General features: G+C 41.6%; 1 protein-coding gene across 3 annotated transcripts in view; it reads right to left on the bottom strand.

Annotated features, from left to right (window-relative positions):
- Nucleotides 1-138: 138 nt before the first annotated feature.
- lancl2 (LanC lantibiotic synthetase component C-like 2 (bacterial)) overlaps nt 139-20000 on the bottom strand; it is a 22573-nt gene continuing 2711 nt past the window's right edge. Inside the window, exons 2-9 of one of the 3 annotated variants that reach the window (XM_027005913.2) lie at nt 16451-16514; nt 16058-16265; nt 14239-14386; nt 10001-10147; nt 6923-7105; nt 5115-5291; nt 4358-4430; nt 139-2930 (exon numbers count right to left, since the gene is read on the bottom strand). In XM_027005913.2, coding sequence (XP_026861714.2) covers nt 2854-2930; nt 4358-4430; nt 5115-5291; nt 6923-7105; nt 10001-10147; nt 14239-14386; nt 16058-16265; nt 16451-16514 — 1077 coding nt within the window. In that variant the 3' untranslated portion in view covers nt 139-2853. Of the gene's footprint in view, nt 2931-4357; nt 4431-5114; nt 5292-6922; nt 7106-10000; nt 10148-14238; nt 14387-16057; nt 16266-16450; nt 16569-20000 lie in introns of all 3 variants that reach the window. The other 2 variants (XM_027005912.2, XM_027005914.2) reach the window with 2 other exon arrangements.

The raw sequence follows: 20000 nt of genomic DNA, 5'->3' as shown, positions 1-20000 counted from the left end.
ATAGTCCCAATTAGGCTGGAAAGATAAATGCAAGTTACAATTGGAAGTGCTATAAAGTAAAATCAGTTGACAAGGAGTCTTATTTCTTTTGACTTCCAAAACGACATATCCATAGAGATAGCCATAAGAGAGCAAGAACACATGTCAACATAATTTTAATGTTAACCATCATGTTGTATATAGTAACCTGTCATTGACAAGTCAGTAACTTTTACACTGTAATTCTTTAATGCAAAGAAAAAGTTAATACAATAAAATTACCTCCAATTAGGACTAAGATGCTTCTTTCTTTCAGTGTGATTTTAATCAGTCATATGTACCAGATAGCCATAAACATTAACGAGGGCCTTTCACGTTACCATTACATTGCATTGAGGACATTGCATTGTATATTTGGGCATAGATTCTCTCATGCTTATCCTTCCAGTGAAAATTAATTTACCCCACAGAATTAACATGGCAATGAGGCTAATTAAATGTATGGAATGGTCACTGAACTAAGCGGCTACATCTGCATGATATTTTCTTAATCATGCGGTAAGAGGAAAGACCCGTTTAGCTTTGGGATGTTAAAATTCTGAAAGTTTTAATATTTTAAGTCTTGCCAGGACAGAAAGGAGCATTTTCAAAATTGTTAAAGATGAAGCTGCAATGCAAAAATCACAAAAGACCATTTTGCACAAGGAAACTACACACATTTTGCACCTCAAACTATACACAGTTCTCCATGGGATCTGCTTGTACATGTTGGGGTGCTCTGATATGTTTTTTATATCTGCAGAATACATTTAAACATCAAACTACATACACTATTTTAAAATAATGACTGACATTCACAGGGATGTCAACTGTAACACTGTACAAAAGTGATTATGCTTCCTACAAAACACACCTGTTTGTTGTGCATTTTTGCATGCTGTATCCAAATGTTTTCAGAATTTCTCCATCAACCAGTTTTTTTGGTTCCAGTATATTTGTATGTCTTTATGCATTGCATGGAAAAGCGGTACCAAGGAACATGGAGCCCCTCTAATGTTGGGTAACTACTGCTGGACACCGAATGTTCCTGAGGCCAAATATATGCAAAACCCATACATTGTATGATTTAGAAGTATGTTTGTATACAGTTTAAGTGCAATAACAGGATTATTTATGAATAAGTAATATATAACTAATATAAATTATACATACTTAAAAACTGTGATAGAAAAAAGCTTAAAATATTTTAATTCAGCATAAACCGTACTAGAAGGTCCACCCATTTTAGGTTGCATTAGGCTCATTCACTCTGCATGAAAATGTTTTACATTCTGGAACACTTTTCAATTATTTAATTCTATTCTTACAAACTACCACCAGTGAGCAGTTTTCTGCATTTACGTTTTAGCATTAGCCTACACATTTATGGAGTTTCCCTGGGCTAACAATCTTCAATGACTCATTTTAACTGCACACACACAACTTGCAGCAGCCTCCGAGCCCAGAACTCCTGACAACTCCAGAAAGTGGTAGTTTTAATGCTTTAGTGATAGGAGGGCACAATTAGACTATACCTAATTGCCACACCAGTCCTGTGACCTTTGTACAAATAAATAACATTATCCCCAGCTTGCACATTCAGACAGGTTACGTAAGCCTGAATGATGTATAATGATTTACATGCCTTACAAGACAAAAAAGGGAAAAAAAAGTGTTACAGTTTCCAACTAATCTGTTAACTGGGCAAGCATGCAAACATTAGCAGTATGGTACAGAGGCACTTGACTCCAAGCATAGCATGAGGTCAGGCTCCATGCAGCACTGCTGTGATGATTAGGTCTGAACGGTTCATTAGCCATTACTTTTAGCAAAATCCTAGCTAAGCCCCATTGACAGTTTTTTCTGAGAACATCACATTAAAAATACATTTTTTTGTAACACTGAACGGAACATAACAGGAATTCTTGACATCATAAGACGTGATCATCTAAGAAACAATGATCAAGAGTTTGATACTATTATGATTTTGTATGAATAAAGTTTCCCATAAAACCCATCATATGTCATTTGTAGAAAAAACTGAAATAAATAATTCATTCTCAAATTTAAATTATTATTCAGAATGACACACAAGCCAGTTTTGTTGATTGTAGAAATCTATGTAGTATGCCCTGGTAATAGATTTCAAGTCCAGTCAAGTTCATTCCAGTTCAAAGAAGCCAAATTTATTGCAACATTCATAACACTGTGTGCCTGAGGAAGCAATATTTACTAGAAAAATTCAGTTCAATATCCTCATGGTCTTTGATAAAGTCATCCCGATCTCAATCGCAATAGCACACCTTCAACACAGCAGCACCCACATTGGTTTGGGTGCTTAACTTTTTTTGCATCCATTAATAGTTTGCCCACACGCATACACTGGTACATATTCAGCCATCTCCATGCAAACACAACAAAGACAGGGCTTAAACACAGTAAGCCCACAGAGGGTCAGAGACGAATACAGGGGCTATCGAGGCACTGCAGTAGAACTGGAACACATGCATGCAGAGGTAATGAAAACCTTTGAAAAGAAAAAAAAAATGATGAACAAGAACTAATCATTTTTACATGATGATACATAAAAAAAAAAAATCACAGCAAAAGATAAAGACTTCAAAGCAACAAGGGTAGAACTGAAGGCGGCAGGTTTGAAGTTATAGTCTGAAAGTGGGAAGTGTTTTTTGCGTCTGTATTGAGTTCTGGGATAATTGCACTGGTTTTGTCCATTGGCACACCGGAAGGGCATGGTAAGAGCTCACAATCTTCGAGTATCCCAAACACCTCTCCAAATGAAGGTGAACTAAAAGCCACTGCACCCAGAGGCACAGGTCAGAGTTCAAAGGCCGGAAAGCAGGAAGCTTCAGGATGGGTCAGGTCTGAGAGAAAATGAATTGCTCCAGCCATACCTGAGACAAAAAGAAAAAAACAGCCATTGTTTTCAGCTAGTATGCTTGCCAGAATGCCAAGTACGTTTTTGCCACCTTATAATGTGCCAATCCTTAAATAACCCTACAACAGCTTGGCTTTAATGCAGAAAGAAAAGAATGAACATGTGCTAAAAATTAGATCTGACAACTGCTGAGAACATGTCCTCAAATGGCAGATGAAGCTATACAATGTCATATGGCATGGTAATGGTGAATGTGTGTGTGTGTGTGTGTGTGTGTGTGTGTGTGTGTGTGTAGGGGGGGTGACTAGGGTTTGTGCCTACCACTCACCTCCAAAACTGGGTAAGAGGAGGTGATCCACCAATCATGGGCCACAGTTACTCTAGCTTGTATACAGGATAGCTTGTATAAGTGTTACTACGGCAACATAAAAAGGTAGGGCAGTAGATGAATGTGTTCAGGTGGAAGCTCCTCGAGAGTAGCTGCAGTTCAATCTGGAAGGCGTGGTGCTATACAACACCAGCGTTAGGCTATACTGTGACAGGCTACACACTCTTCTGCAGCCCTCGTCAATTAGGAGAACATGGATAGGCCCAGGGCCAAACAAGGCTTCATTACTGCACACTCAACGTAAAATCCTAAGAGCAAGTGGCTAGGTCAGGGGTTTGTTTTGGGACGATATCACAGATCCAGGATGTCCAATGAGGAACATCTACTCAACATGTGCACACTGACTTTCAAAAGCATAAGAAGTTTTAGCACCATTAGTACAAGTCCCCCCCCCAACCAGTTATTCAATTTAAGAAGTTATAAAGCAAGGACAAGGTAATCTTTTTAAATGTAAAAGTATTTTGACTTTTCTGCATTGCTGACTGAAATAATGAATATTGCATGCACTCAAAGCCCTTGGTAATCCCAAAACAGAGCAGCAAGCTCCTTTTGTATCTGTATGACAGACACTGTGGGTAATGAACAGCCCTTAAAAGGCTGATACTCAAGATTTTTACCATTTCTGCGCATTGTCTTCTCCAATATGTATACAGATCTTGCTTCATTCCTCCACTACAAAAGCAAGGGTTTTGTTACTGATGACAGCCTAGCATGCAAACACAAAAGCCACATAATAGAGAAATTACAGGCATTTCTACATGCCTTTTATTTTCCTGCAGACAATAGCTGCTTCTGATTTTTTTTCCCCCGATGCAAAAATACGCCACAGTTCTTTAAGGACAAGAAAGGACAGGCAAAATGACTATTGACTATCTATTTGCAATTGGCCTTTGTTGAAGTCAAAGTCATTAGAAACTGCAAAAGGCTTTGACGAGCCTCAGTAATTACGGCGATGATTACTCCAGTTCCTCTTTTTAAGGCTGGGGGAAGAAAGAGCTGGAACTGTGTGGGTGACTGGAGGGGGATGTGTTTGAGGACGTGAATTCGAGCTTTACCTTCAAAGAGGGAATACGGTCGGTCTGGAATACGGCAGCCGTGAGTTCCGTAGTCTAGACACCACTCAGCAAACTACAATGCAAACAAGTGAGCGCACACAGTCATTAAAATATGAAAACCATGTCACCCTCCTAATTTTTGCTTATATTAAAACAACAAGATCAAAATGAGACTAATCTCTGGGGGTGGTTTGACAATAATCTGACAAACAAAAAACAAGAATAATGACTATATGACACAGTATTTCAGTATTTCAAAGCCATTTTTGCTGGTCCAGTCACCATGCCCACAGCTGGGTCCACTGGCTGTAATTCAGTGCTGCAAAATAACTACAGCCGTAAAAGGTTACCATGGCAACGTGGGAACAACAGAGCCCATTTCTCTTTCATTACTCAAGCGGCTGGACAGATAGTGGTGATTACCTGTGCTCTAGTAGGAAACCAGTAGGGCCAGCACCAGTAGGGAATGAGCAGCAGCAGAATCCAACCCCAACCACCCCACCCCCCTTTTTCTTTTTTTTTTTTTACACTTGCCACTGTACTTTAGGAAAATGTCCCCTCCTCATCCCCAACCTCAGCAGAGGGAGGGAACAACAGAATGCAGAATATCTGTCCTAAACGTAAACTGAAATATGTGGAGAAGCACCTAAAAAAAACCCCCCACAAACCCAAACAACAAAGAAATTGATCCAACACAACCACATGTGCATGCAGCTCCTACTACTATACTACAGAAGAAAGGCATGTGAGGGTGTACCTTGCAGGCGCGGTACAAGTATTTGGGCTCCTGGGTTAGCTTGTAGAGTGAGAGGAAGGTGTAGGCATTCCCGGCTGTGCCGTGGCAGATGCCATAGCCCTTCCGCAGTAGTCCCCTCTGCCAAATCACCTCTCCACACTCCACTGCATCCTTTAGGTACTTATCATCCTTAAATACCTGAAGAAATGTGGGCATGCCCACATGCGCGTGCACACACTCTAGATGAGGCAGTTACAATACAACAGTAATTGATTACTCTTGCTTACATTTATACTACCTAATTTAATTTCTTTCTTGAAAGCCACCTTTCACTTCATCTTTAGACAGCACTCAAGAGGTTGGGTCATTTAAACATTTTGATTGTAAAGAATGTCAAACTAATTCTACATGAGTTACAGTAGAAAATGCTTAGAGAGTAAGCCCATTCTGCTCCTTTAAATACACAGTGACTAGTCTTCCTGTGTCTCTGGAAAGCGTAAAAGTTCCAACCTGGCTCAAGAAAGGCATGCTGCAGAGATGCAGTTTATGAATATAATGCATGGTCAGTTTCCCCTCAGTTAGCCCTTAGGCACTTTGATAAAGAGTGGCATAGAGAGAAATGCAGAGAAAGGGGGGGGGGGGGGGGGGGGGGGTGCAAGAAAATGAGGCATCTGTCCACAACAAGTGTAAAGGAATGATAAACCAAGAAAGCATTTCAGCAGAGAACCATAGTAAATTAGAAAAAAAAAAACGATTGCATTCCAGACTTTTACATACAAGCAAAGTATCTTCTTGGATAATTAGGTAAAATTAAGCACCAAATGACTGCAAATAAAATTCTTGTAGAAGTGTGTAATCAACAAGCAATTAAAAACATTACTACATACAAGCTTGTTTTCAGTTTGCTGAACAGCACCTAATGGTTAACTACAGCTCCATTAAACTGTAATTAAAAAGGTATAGTAAAACATTTATTTACAATTATGGCATTTAGCTGACCCTTTTTATCCAAAGTGACTTACAACTACGTCTGAATACAACTTGAGCAATTGAGCGTTAAGGGCCTTGCTCAGGGTACCAACAGTGCCAACTTGCTAGTGGTGGGACTTATAATTGGCAGGTTGCCAGTTCAAGTTGAGTACCTTAACCAATGCGCTACCACTGTCCCTAACAATTTTACTCTAAGGACAATGGCAAACAATCATCCTAAGTGTATATCTATATACTTAAATATAAATTAAATATTTCGATCAAAGTTTTTAGGTCTGACACTTAAAAACCACTAGATGTCACTATGTGCCGCTTGGTTCCACATTTGAGACAGTGGGGGGGGGGGGGCCACGTTTGATATTCAACAGGAGACGGTTTCAGCTCCTGACCTTGCTGTGTGAGCTACAGGTTTAATAGCCAAGCTGCGAGAACTGAATTCTTTATTACATTAAAACGTGTCTGAATCTACTTCATTCGCTGCTGGTCATCCATCGCCATAAGATCATTGCATTCAATCATTCCGATTAGCTCCCTGTGCTTATTTCTGATGCTGATCATTAAAGAGGCACTGCAAAAACAGCACCACCAAATTTTCTTTGTGACAGAGAGAGCACAAGACAGACGGAGAGGCAGAAACAGATATTTTTAACTCCCGGCAGGGCTTATTTAAAAATTGTATAGCTTGTCTTTGAATGGAAGTCATATCCTCATCATATGTCCACACACTGGGAAATCATTTGCATTGAGCACCTAGTGTTAGCGCTTGCATGCGTCTGTCTCCTGAATGTTCATATTAAAAAATAAATAAATGATATGCAGTGTGCGCACACTCCACTCACCTTATGGGCCATAATGAGCATGTGCACTATACCTGGTGCTCCATGGCACCAGTGGACCAGCCTGTCGGTGTCATTGCTGAGGGATGATGGATAATTGCCCGAGCGGAATCTTTTGTGCCTTACGTAGTCTATGCTGGGCCGAACCAGCTCACTCAGAATGTCAGGATTCACCTTGGCCAAGGGCTAGAGAGAGAAAGAGAGAGGGGTAAAGAATGACAAAGACTAATTTAAATTAAAAAAGCAAACGAACAAAAACAAACAAACATTCTTAGAATCTTACCTCTTGGTTAGACAGAAAAAGAGGTGGGAGATGATACTGGCATGAGAGAATTAAAAATCCTTTAAAACACTTCTATAGTCTGTTGCTACTGGCAACAGCAACGCACTTCAAACAATCCATCCTAAGCTCCAGAAATTATTTCTTCCCATTTTTTCACTGTGCAAGTAGCACAGAACTGATTTTTTCTTCATTATGTTCGTCACCAAAAGGAAACAATTATTTCCCACATCACTGCATCAGTACATGTAAGGCTAAAACTTGCAGCCTTAAACTTGCAGGATACAAATTTTCTACAAAAATGTGGAAAGTGCTGTAGTCCACTTGCACGATCCCCCTCTGCAAGCTCAAACTGAGCCCCATGAGGGACCAGGAGATGTAGCCAGGTGAGGACACTGCTGGGGGTGGGTTTCTGCCTAGCCTGCTGCCACTCTGTGCAATCAATCAATCATAGACACCATAGGACCACATTTCACCTGACTGCTGGCAAGTCTCTCAAATGACAGTAGCATTACTACTATGGTTGCCAGCATACACAACACCACCAATCCCTGAACAGCTGCTTTTAATTCTGCTAATGCAACAGCTGATACAGGAACACGCTGAACATCTGCTGCTGCTGCTGGACATTCTGCTAGAGCGCCATTCAAAAGCACAATTGAGTATGTGGAGCCAACAAAACCTCCTACAAACACACCCTGTGCCATTACAAAGACAGCACATGGTATTATGCTGAGCACTGAAGCACGTCCTCATGCGTCAGTGTGACGCACATCTCCACTGCCTTAGCAACTAGAAGTGAACCACACCCAATTGGCTCGCAGGGTCTCTATGGTCCATGCATGTCTATTTTGTGCCTGCCTTCCTCTACTTGGTCCAGCGGTACAGGGACTGACTACAAACATAATTCAGTTCATCAATAATTCAGTTCCTGGTTTGGAAGCAATCCAATGGCAACCTGGTGGGAATTTCTGAGGTATAATTTCTGAATAACTGCAGTGGTCATGAAAGCTAAAATGTAGACTGCTTTTGCTGTGGGTTTTTAAAAAAAAATTTTTTTATTACACAGCAATTCAGAGGTGTTCGCAGGAGCTGAAGCAGTTGAAATATGCTCATCTGTGAGGGACGAGGTCTGATTATTGGGTGGAGGACAGACTAAGCCAAGAGGATAGAAAAAGGTAATGGAGAGAGATGGGGAGAGACCTAAATGTAAAAAAAAAAAAAAAAAAAAACCTCAGAACATTGCTGGTGCTCCTGTTGCTGGTGCAGTCATTTCTGTCTTATGTACAGGGCCATATTTACAATGTGCAAGCACAGCAGAATCACACACACACACATTTATATTAAAGAGGTAGACTACTTTCTGCTGCTTGTATTGCAATGTCTATATAAATGTGGCCATTTTTGGCTAATTGAATGGCTATAGAAGGCTTCGGTGAAACCTATTTAAGTGGGGATTAGGGTTCAGAGGAGGAGTAGGTATGGAGAATAATACCAGAAGAGTATGGAAACCAACAGAGAACCAGAGACAGCACTGATTACCGTCGTAAAGTTATCAGCTCTCTCAACCTACATAAAAACTTGGTGCACAATAGATGACAAGTTTGACTCCCTACAATATACTCAGTCTCTGGGTCTCATGCATCCCAGAGAAAGACTTTCCTTCCCAGATTTGTGACCGAGCTGTGATACAAATCAGAAAAGGACCCCATGTACATAAGAACCTTTTCTGTCCATAATCCATTCTCTCTCTCCTCTTGGGAGAGGATTTCGCATTCTACCAAGTGAACCAAATTGGGTTAAAAATGCCATGATTTACTACATGTACTTTAGATACAGTTAATCAGTTATATTAAAACTGTATGTTGAGTGACCTCATCCAAAATAAATCCTGTAGGCAACTGGATGCTCAAAATGAAGCAGTGGTTGTTTGTGTCAGCTAGAAGATAATGTTCAGGAACGCAGGGCTGTGGGCCAGCTATGGCTCAGCAGTCTCTTATGAAAATGAAATTCATGTCCAGTGCCATAAAAATGCCCCATAAGTTATTCACCAGCTTTAAGGGCTCCCTTATCAATCAGCCACAACTCCTGATAAAATTAGCACATTTTACAACAATTCCAGGCAGTGGTTTTAAATGGAAAAGAGTGAAGGAATACAACCAATTCACAGCATTTACATATTGCATTACACACTATATACTGTATTAAATGTTGATTTTTTTAAAAATGGATTTCTCAGTGAGCAATAGCTGAATAGGTGACTCAACACTGGCATTAAACCTACTCCCAATCCAGCATCCAGACCTTTTCACACGTTTCACACTGATTGTCGTGGTCTGACAATGGGTGTTGCACTCATATATACGTGTCCGGCACCATGAATCACTTCACTGAACCAATTAAACGCTGACGTTCAAGCTTGAGAAAGACAAAAGCACTGCATGTATGTGCGCACCTATGCCCACATGGATGTACTCACACGGTCACACCACACACACACACACACCCCTGCACCCAAATTTATTATGAAAGCAAGGACATGATGAATTTATAGAGATACTAAATTTTTGGATGGTGTTTGTGTGTGTATGAGATCAGGCATCTCTTACACAATCAGCTTCTCATCAGCTCCTATCCAACTAAGAGCTGGATAAAAAGGGACAAGCGAATCTACTTTGATGATGTAATTAGTCAAAGAATGCTTGTGCACAAGCAGCAGTAAGAGCTGAATGTGCTTGAGGCCAACATCACTTCTCTACAAATCTGGCCCAGCGTGAGAACGCCCCCAGGCCCTCACTCACCTGCAGCAGCATGTAGTAGATGCCAGCCAGGCCGTGTGCTGCGCCAACGTACTGCTTCTTATGCCACTCGTAGAGCAGTGGGCATCGCTCCGTCTTCTTCTCCTCTTTAGACAGATTCTTCCCTGACTCCAAAATGGCTGTCACCACCTGAGAAGCAGAGCAACAGAAACAAACGATTTAGAGCCAGCCCTCAGAAGACTAACCTCACAAGAAGTGTCAGCTGCCACAATAGAACGTTGGGCTTAAATTCAGTGACCAACCATGGGTGAGCTATGCTTGGAAACAATACACATTCCACCTGCCTCTGTGGCTGGGGAAGCGTAAACCCCAGTAAAAGCATCTTTCAGTACAGGAGGTTTACTACTCCTTTTAACAATCAAAAATATGCTTTACCCACCAATGCTCCCCTGGGAGAAAGCAAGAAGCCACAGGCTCTCGAATAGGCTGAGGCAGAGTCAGCACTCCCATAAGCAGCGTGCGCTGCAGTGTTCCTGCCTGCCCGAGGAGCTCCGCTTCCCGCTGGAGCCACAGCAAGCTCATGCAATGCCTGTCAATTTGACATGCTCGCGTTATGAAAAGAAACATGACAAGCTCCCACAGCAGGCCCATGCTGCAGGCGGTGGGGCAGCCGTCACTGAGTAACTAACCCCCACCCCACGAAAATGGTCCCATGCTACGGAGAGCACAGATGCAAACGAGAGAGAAAACCGGCACTGAACAGGAGAAAAGGAATGGAACGCTAAAGGAAAGGACTGCGAGAATCAGAATGTAAATCAATCTAAGAGGACAAGTAAGACAAATCACAGAAATCCAAGTGATTAAAAAAGAAAACATTACCAGTAAACTTCACATAGTGGACTGCACAGCTAATGAACAGAAGCAGGGCCAGTTGGCCTTAATATAATTTATTTTTCATTCTCTCCATTTTCTCCCTTTGTCTTGGTCAGCATCTTTCCTGGTCTCCCAGGGCGTGGGGGCTGCTACACACTGCAGGTCAGAGTCCAGGTAAGGAGCTATGGGAGTGGAGAGAAACTGAGCCCACCACTGAGGAAAGTGCTGATTCAGACCCTGAAGCCATTTTCACCCCACACAAACTGCTATTCTTCTTCATCATCTATTCTTACTACTCACAGTGCACCTTCACACAGTGTTCTAGGACTAATGTTTAAAAGTGCAGATTTTATTTATATATCTATATAAATTATTATTATTATTTTTTTTTAAACCCTTGCTACCATGCTAGCAGCACAAATGCAAAAATGTAGAATTTCCAAACTGCATGAGGCAAGGCTTCAGACTCATGGAGTCAGGTAACGCTCCCTCATAGTGAACAGCAGCATTCCCGCACCCCCGCGCACCCCCCGGCCTCTGAAAAATGATTTTCTTGACCCAATCTGACACTTCAGAGTTCACCCACTTCAGTAATATTAATGAAGTAAGTACAAGTATAATAAAATAGCATGGTTGTATAAATAAGGGGAAAGGTTATATAGGGAACCTGTTAAAGGGTATTTTGAGCATCACTTTCCCTAGACTATGGTTCTAAAATGTTGTAAATTTTGTTCTACTTTAAGAAAGTAAGATTAGGTCCTGGACCCAAATTCTCTGTTAAGATGATTTCTGTAAAGCTGCTTTGTTTCAAGACATTTTGTAAAATGCACTATAAAAAAGTGAATATAAAACTCAGATTTGAGGAGTCACTGAGCAAAGAAAAAAAGCAATAGAATTCCCTCAAGGCTAATACATATTAATGACCAAACATCACCATATAAAGATGTAATTAGCCTTTTTTTTTTTTTTTTTTTTTTTTTTTTTTAGAGAGATATCCATAAACATATGATGAATAGGCTCCTAGAACTGTGTGTGGTGTTTCTCTCCAACTCAAACTCTATATGCAAGAATTTGCTCATCATTCAACAATATTGAAGATGGCAGTCATGTCAGACTTGAAATAGTAAGCTGCACTGCTAAACATCCATTCTGCAAATATATGGGCAGATTTACTATTCATATAATGCAGGATAAGTCTATTTACATGCCCTATTTAAAAATGTATGTTACATATATCTCTGCTAAGCCCATCCCACATACAGTGGTGAAGATGACCATGGCTAATCTACTTTATCCTTGTATCTGAGATTATCCCATCAAGTTTGAGGCCCATGAGCATAGAGACACAGAAATGAGCAGTTATGGACAGCATTGCAGATTTCACTGAGCCACAAAAGAGACGTGAGAATATTATCAAGGGCGGAGGATTTAAGAAGCTAATGGAAACTCTGAAGAAGTGTGTGTTAGACACATGATGGGAGAGAGTCACACCACACTAAATACTGCTTAAAGTCTTTAGATGAGCAAATCCATGGCTGTATATGACATTCCAGGGGTGGGGAGGGGGGGAGACGAGTGGCTGTTGTATATAACATTGCAGCAAACATGAGAGAGTAAAGATACATGAACTGACGATCAATTCTGGGAGATTGTGCAAATGGGATCACTGCAGAAGGCATGCATTGCAATTGTGCATTAAAGCACTGAAAGCCAAGCTCACTGCAGAATATGACAGGAGGTGGGAGCTGACAGGAATACTTTAAAGCAATCCACATTTCTCAAGCTGCATTTTAAAAACCACCCATTCTTAGATGGTTACAAGGAGAAGGAGATAGCCATGCTGCTGCTGATGTCAAAGAACAAGGAGAGAGACCGTCACTGACTTGGCAAGCAATGAAGACATACCTGCAGGATCAAACAAAACTTGACGGAGCCACTGAACTGCCGTACAGGAAACAAGGACTGCTATCCAAAGCTGTCCAGACTCCAAACATGTACTCTGCATCCCCTCTACGTCCACATCACTGGAGCGAATATTCCCAAAGGTTGGCTTCATTGTTAACAAGTCCCGAAGTTCTCCTCTTCTCACTTCTCCCATGTAATGTGGACAAACACTCTCCCTTTTCCACATGTCAAAGCTGAATAATAAACTGCATAACATGGGGAATTTGGATGGATGGAACTCATATTTGATTTGATATTCAGATTTATATCTGCTTTAGACATATTAGCTACTTGGCAAGGGACTGACTACTGAATGTTCCTTGTAAAATCAGGACTTTATACACCATTATCCAAAGCATTTGTTTGATCTGGAAACTCTTAGGAAAGAACAGTCACAGTCTAACAAGAGAACTCTTTAAATAGAAATGTGTGTGTCAGGACACTTCTTCCAATGCTTCATGTCTGCCTGTCTCGGTCACTCTCCAAGGGGTCCTGCCTTACTCTCAGCAGGCTCTAAGAGGGACTCAGCTGCCTGCTAGCTTCTTTCAGTCTGTGGCATTGCATTAAAAATAGTTTTTTTATCTACAAATGTCAGAGTAACACGGGCAGAGAGAGCAACAAAAAGTGTAAGTGTGTGTGGGGTGTTTCTGCTCAACTGCCTTCGGCCAGTGTGTGTGATGTCATTTATAACTTGTGATGAACAAAGAGAATGAAGAGCTCAAGTGGCTGCACCTGTGTGTCTAACATATATGCGATATAGATTTATCAACTGTTTGCTCTACATATATTCCTGTTCCTTCCATGTACTCAGTACACAATCCAGCACCCCAGCCCAAATCCTATAGCCTGGAGACTGCTGCCACAGACCCACTGGCTCTATGGCTCCAACCATGGTATAATAAAACACACACTGAACTTGCATTCTCTCAGTCCTCTCTCCACTCCAACAAAATACAAATATGCCGACACACACATGGAAACGCATGCATATGCACACAGCACAGTAACTGAAACAGCCAAAATTCTCCACCACAAACCCCTTGGGACCCGCAGACCATTCACACTTTTATTCGGTTTCAGGTCCCTATAAACTGTGCAAGGTAAGGTGGTCTTTACAGTGCTTTATGAATGGGTTCAGATGCACTGAGAACTGAGACAGAACAAGAAGAATGAACTCTCTAGAGAACCTTCACAACTGTGTTGAAAACCCCTAATCTAACAAATGTGTTGGATCTAGTTCAATGACTTAGGAAAGCAAGCGTTCCTTAAAATCCCCCCCACCCCCCAATCACCACCACAAAGAAACAACACTTTACTGTAAATCACTTTAAATGGGCTTACATGAAGACTCAGTCCCATTACAGTTCCCATGAGGTGATGCCTAACAGAGGATGCTTTTTTTTTTTCTTCTAAGGAGCCATCCATACCCCTACTATGTATGGGCAACCCAAATGGCCCGTTACCTTGGCAATGGTGCCGTCATCCACCGTGTCTGGGCCAATCTCTTTGTTGACATAGAGCAAGGCGTAGAGGTAGCCAGCCCGCCCATACAGGAGCTCGTCTGGGATCTCCGTGTCTTGACTGATGACTGAACGCTGGAGCTGCAGCAGCCTGCAAGATCCCAAGCATTATACAGAGGCAAAAGGGATGTAAGCAAAGAACTATCAACTCTCAATACAAATGCATCTAGCCCTTCAAGAGATGAAAAATAAGGGAGCTCATTTTAGAAACATGCAAGCTATTAAGCAGATGGGCTGCCCAGCAAGAGGCTATTGAAGACTGCCAAAAAACTAGCATCACATTCAGCTGGGAAATGGAGTCTAAAGAAAGCCATGCTGCAAGAGCAGAGCCAAGAGGGACATTGAGAGAGGGAGGTAAAGAGAAGAAAGAGGGAGAGAGATAGGGAGGAGAGAATGGACCTAAGCAAGCATGAGAGAATAGATGGCATGGTGGCAGTAGAGCAGTGGTCACTAGCCACTGGATCGTGATCGACAGGTCGAGCTCTGAGATCTCCCATGTTAATCATATCAGTCATATGAGTAACATGACTGTGGAAGTTACCACATTTTCCATAGCTGCATCAGCATTTATTAGCTAGACAGTTATGGCCCCTGAGAAGGTGCCATAGAAACAGAACAAGGGCATATGACTTTTCACTTTGCTTTTTAAGGACAAAACTATTTGCTTTTTTGTAAACAAAGTGTAGTATTGCCCAAGAGAGGTAACTGGGAACACAATCAACAATGCAAGAACACTTGAATGGTTCAATTCAACTAATGTTAAAGAGCTTCACATAAAGACTCACTTAAAGACTTAATGACTTTGGGGTTTTTTTTGTTTTGTTTTGTTTTTTTCCAGATCACCAGGAGGAAAAACAAACATTGTTGGTTATTTTCATGTTATTCACCCAAAGGACACGCAAAAATGTTCACAAATGAAGGTGATGGCAATCGCTGTTGACTGCTTATTCAGAAACTGAACAAGGATGAAATCAGCCACAATTAAACTGCCACTTTGAGATGCAACTGTACCAGCTGTATTTTTTACGTAACTGGAGGCTACAGAATCATGAAATACGAAATGGAAATGGTTTTTGAAATGGAGCTGTGGCCAAACATTTATGCTAGTAGATCTCTAATGTGTTCCAATTTCAAAAGATGATTTTATTTTTAAAAAGGTTGATGAATACTGCTGTAGAGTGACAGAGATGACAATCACAGAGATGGTGAGAAAAACAGAGTGAGGGAGAGACAAAGTGGGAAACAGAACCAGGGGAGGGAGCCATTTAATTTCAGTGGCTGAGCAAGATTAGAGTTTACAGCACGTGTAATCAGTCTCATGCTGGGAGCTGCGGAGTTACACTGTCACGCTGCCAGAAGAGAGAACAGTGCACAGCATGTAGTCCTGCAGAATAACACACCACCTCCTAGCACATCCACCCACATAGCACACCCACCCAGACAAGGGGGGGGGGAGTGAAGGACAGCAGACATGACGGCGAGGCTCGGGCTTATTGGACTCTGACTGGCACCCAGCCTAATAGGAACAAACCACAGCGGGATCTCAGAATGCCAGATCAGATAGCAAGGAACACACAAATCTCTGATCTCATACTCCTGCGTGCCTGTGAGGCCTGGAAAACAGTTTGATTTGGAGATGTTCTTCAAATCACTGATCTTACAGCAGCTTGGAAGCAAGAGAGTTTTAAACATATAGCAGACTGAGTGACTCAGAAGCAGGAGAAGATAAGGAGAATGACAATGAGAAAGGAGGCTGTCATACTTGGCGACACACTCCTTGGATTCAGCTTGGTTCTTCAGATGGTGGTGGATGACAGCAGCCACGGCCAGCGGCCCGGCATCTCCACACAGGAATGTGATGCGGCGGCCGTTCAGGTTGCGTAGAGTGCGCTTAACATAGTCGAGAGCACGCTGCAGGTGAGAGCTGTCATAGCTCACCCTGTGCAGCTGCAGGTACAGCAGGGAGATTCCTAGGGCACAATGACACCCACAGCCATTAAAGCAACAGCACATCTTATGGACATCCTTGTAATGTGAAAAACATTCCCGCTGAAATTTAGCAGTGCACTGGGATGAAGTAAAAGAAAATCAAAGGATTGACAGTTGCAGATTCCTCTCTGTCTTTTATACTTCCAAACTAATGAGGCCTCCTCACCTGTCCAGCCTGTGTAGGTGGAGAAATCATGGGGGTCTGCAGTCTTCAGCCCCTCCTCCATCTGCTGGAGAAGATCTTTGATTTTATTTTGTACTTTCTTCTGGAAAGCTTCGCTGAACTGTTAAGGGAGGTAGGGAGAGAAAAAGCTAGAAACTACATCTTGTCATTTGGTTAACCAGTACATCCACAGTTGTTCTCAATATTTATGTTCTACAAGCCAAGATTAATATGTAGAAAGAACACAACTAGGCAGTATTTGAAATGCACAGAGCAGAGTTAGTGTGAAAAGCAGAATACCCAGCATACAGACTTCTGGGACCTCAGAGTATCTTTTATGAGAAGCCTAAATCACTCGTAGCTATATATATCCTTCATAGTCTTGATAAAGTCTTAATGGTTACTAAGGTCTACAATATAAATCCTCGCATTTTGCAATATCTGTGAGAACAGTGCAGTCTGTCTTGATCTTAGTCCAAGTTTACATAAATGACCACATAATGGTCAGACAGATATGAAGAAAACAAAAAAAAAAAACAAAAAAAAAAACACAAACAACCAACAACAACAACAACTTTCTCCTGAGTCCCTGCAATGCTATTAATCAAAATCCACTAAAATCAATGCTTTTCTCTCAGATTATCTCTGGAGGATTTCTATTTTGACAGACCAACATAGATCAACAGGAAGAGAGCCAACATATCTGCACGCCAACAAGTGTTTATGCCATGTGGCAGCAAACAGCATAAAGGCTTCTGAACAGAGTGCGAGTGTCAGAGGGTGTCTGCAATTCTCTCTCGCATATAAAACACACACCTTTTCAGAACCTCTTCTGCAAGGCTGAGTTTGTGCTGAAAAGGGAAGTGCTGGGGGGTTGAGAGAAACGCACTGATCATGTTGGCAGGTAGCGACATCTGCAACAGCACCACATCTGTGCACTGAATGCTATTGAAAGATGAGTGTCAGCACCCCCACCTATCAAAGTATGTACTCAGACCGCTCCACCACAGCAGTCACACAGTGAGAGGCAGACCACACTGCACAGAACACCAGAGAGTGCCAAGTAGCAAAGGGCTTTGTAGTGGGAGGTCTGCAACGTCAGACCAAGGAGGAAGGTGCTTATTCCAGTTAAGAGAGCCATATGTGGTGACAGATGTTGGAACTTTTAAAATGTAAAATCTGAAGAAGACATGCTACAAGGAAAATTGGAAAATCTCCAGGGTCAAATTCTATGCGTTTAGGTAAAAATCAGATGAGTGTCCTGATGTGGGAGGAAAGTGTGATTGCAGATGTGACGGCTTATGTAAACAGATTTTAAGACACAGGCAGAATATATTACTCTAATGTCACTTTGTGTAATTTTACATTACTAACATTTTACAGTACACAAGCTCCAAATTAACCCAAATAAGTGTACAATTTTAATCCAATATGTTGCCTGTTAGAGTATATCGGGTGACATCCATTTCAATCCAAATAATTAGCTTATCACACATTGTGTTGCAGGTGGAGCTCCAGAACATGACTTGATTCCTCCCCTTGCCAAAGAAATGGCACTAAGAAAATAAACAGTGTTTAATATAATGCATTTTGGTCAGTAGAGGTAAGACACCACATTTTCATCATTTCATCCTTCCTCACCTTCCTTCCTCTTGATGCCCAGAGGATCTTCAGATATTCAAGATATTGAGGACAACAGACTCCTAAATGTGGTTTCTCATCACTTGACTGAGCCAATCCATAACAGGCTGCAATTTTGCCTATACCATGTTAGTGCCTGACATCATCGATGGAATAAATTTATTTGTTTGGAGCTATGCACTCTGCTTTCAAAATATCACAGCTTTATTATATTTGTATAAATATATGGTAATGTGAGTCTACAGTCTCTAATCTGTGGGGTGAAATAAAACTTAGCAAACCAATTTCTCTCCTTGTGGAATCAGATGTGCTGGATCCAATAATGTGGTGTTTTGTGCCAAACTAATTGCGACCGAGAGCACTCCTATTCACCGGCTCCTCCTCGTCTGCTCCCAGGTGTGAAAGCCCACGGCCCGGTGCCTGCTTGGGCAGCGCATGCTTTGGGGAGATAAACTCTCCTTGCAGTCTACATAACAAAAGGAGCACAAGGGCAGCTGGTAGTGCCATGGTGGAATTGCCCCAGAGCATGGTGAAGTGAAGCAAATGGAACTCTGAGGGAAACACAGACCTCAAAGCGCTCCAAGTTTTCATCATTGTGTGTTTAACAATCTCAATGTCAAATCTGGGAAAAAACATTATAATATTAATTGAAATTAAAACAAAATTGTGGAAAGTACCCAGCACTAAGCCCAAGTCAAAAGGATTCTCAAAAGTGTTAAGAACACCCTGTCCTTTCACATCCAAGCCATGTGTAGAATGGATGTTAAGTGACAGAATGTATGGTTGCTCCTTAGTGGGTGCCAGGTAGGAGAGGCTTAATGAGAAATCACATAACCTTCCTATTCCATGCCATATCTATGTACACCTTTGCTTAGACTGTCCCTTACATAGCTTTTATTTCAGGGTTTAGATGACGTTATACAGAAGATCATCAATTCATTTATATGTCTTAGGAAAATAGCTCAGTGCTTAATGGGGATGAGTACTGGATGAATAATGAATGATTGTAAATAATCCAGTCAGAAATTAAAGGTTTTTAACAACCGTTTGAAGAAACTGAATAATGAGTATACACAGTTGAGTTGCAAATGCAGTCCACATCATATACAGAATTAACTACACATTTCACCACAGAGATCTAGAGAAAAAAATATTATGAAACTCATAATGGCTGAATCAAAAGCATTTGCATAGGCCACATCACTTTTACTGCTAACAGCAAGAAAGCCGTCCTTGTTGGTTTAGCTTCAGCTATGAGCAAATGTCATGAGATAAAGGCTTAATGCAAAATAAACAACACTGAACTGTGGAATCTATTGGGATGAGGTAGAAATGTTGCTGACTACCTCAACACCATCATATAATTTTGCAAACTAGCTTCTATCAAGTGGACTGAGGGCTTCAATCTGCAAGTCGGTTCCTAACTTCACAAGCAACAGGCCGGAGACAATCCGGATTCAGAACAGGTCATTCCTTTCAATCAGTCTGAACATCACCACCTGCCATAGCTGTATCAGAAGCCCTCTGCAGTAGCCCCCTGTTCACCTATGACTCACCAAACTTCTCAGTAATTGCATCATCTAGTTTGATGAGGATGCTACAGTCTTGCGGCTCATGTCCAACAACAAAGATACTGCCTACAGAGAAGTGGTGAGAGCTGAAGTCCTGGTTGAAGGAGAAAAATCCTTCTCTTACCCCTCACACTAACTGCATGCAACACACCCATCTAGACATAGGCTACAGAGCATGTAGGTCAAGTCCTCTAAACTTAGGAACAGCATCTTCCCAGACTGCTGACCAGAACTGCCAAATGGATACTTTATACAGTCAGACTAAACTTGCCTAACCTACTGAACCTAGTCACTTTGTGTACACATTGCCTGGACCCTGAACAATGGTAAGAATGGCTTCT

The sequence above is a fragment of the Electrophorus electricus genome, chromosome 10, assembly GCF_013358815.1.
Source record: "Electrophorus electricus isolate fEleEle1 chromosome 10, fEleEle1.pri, whole genome shotgun sequence".
NCBI classification, from domain to species: Eukaryota; Metazoa; Chordata; class Actinopteri; order Gymnotiformes; family Gymnotidae; genus Electrophorus; species Electrophorus electricus.
This window is presented reverse-complemented; position numbering and strand designations above follow the sequence as displayed.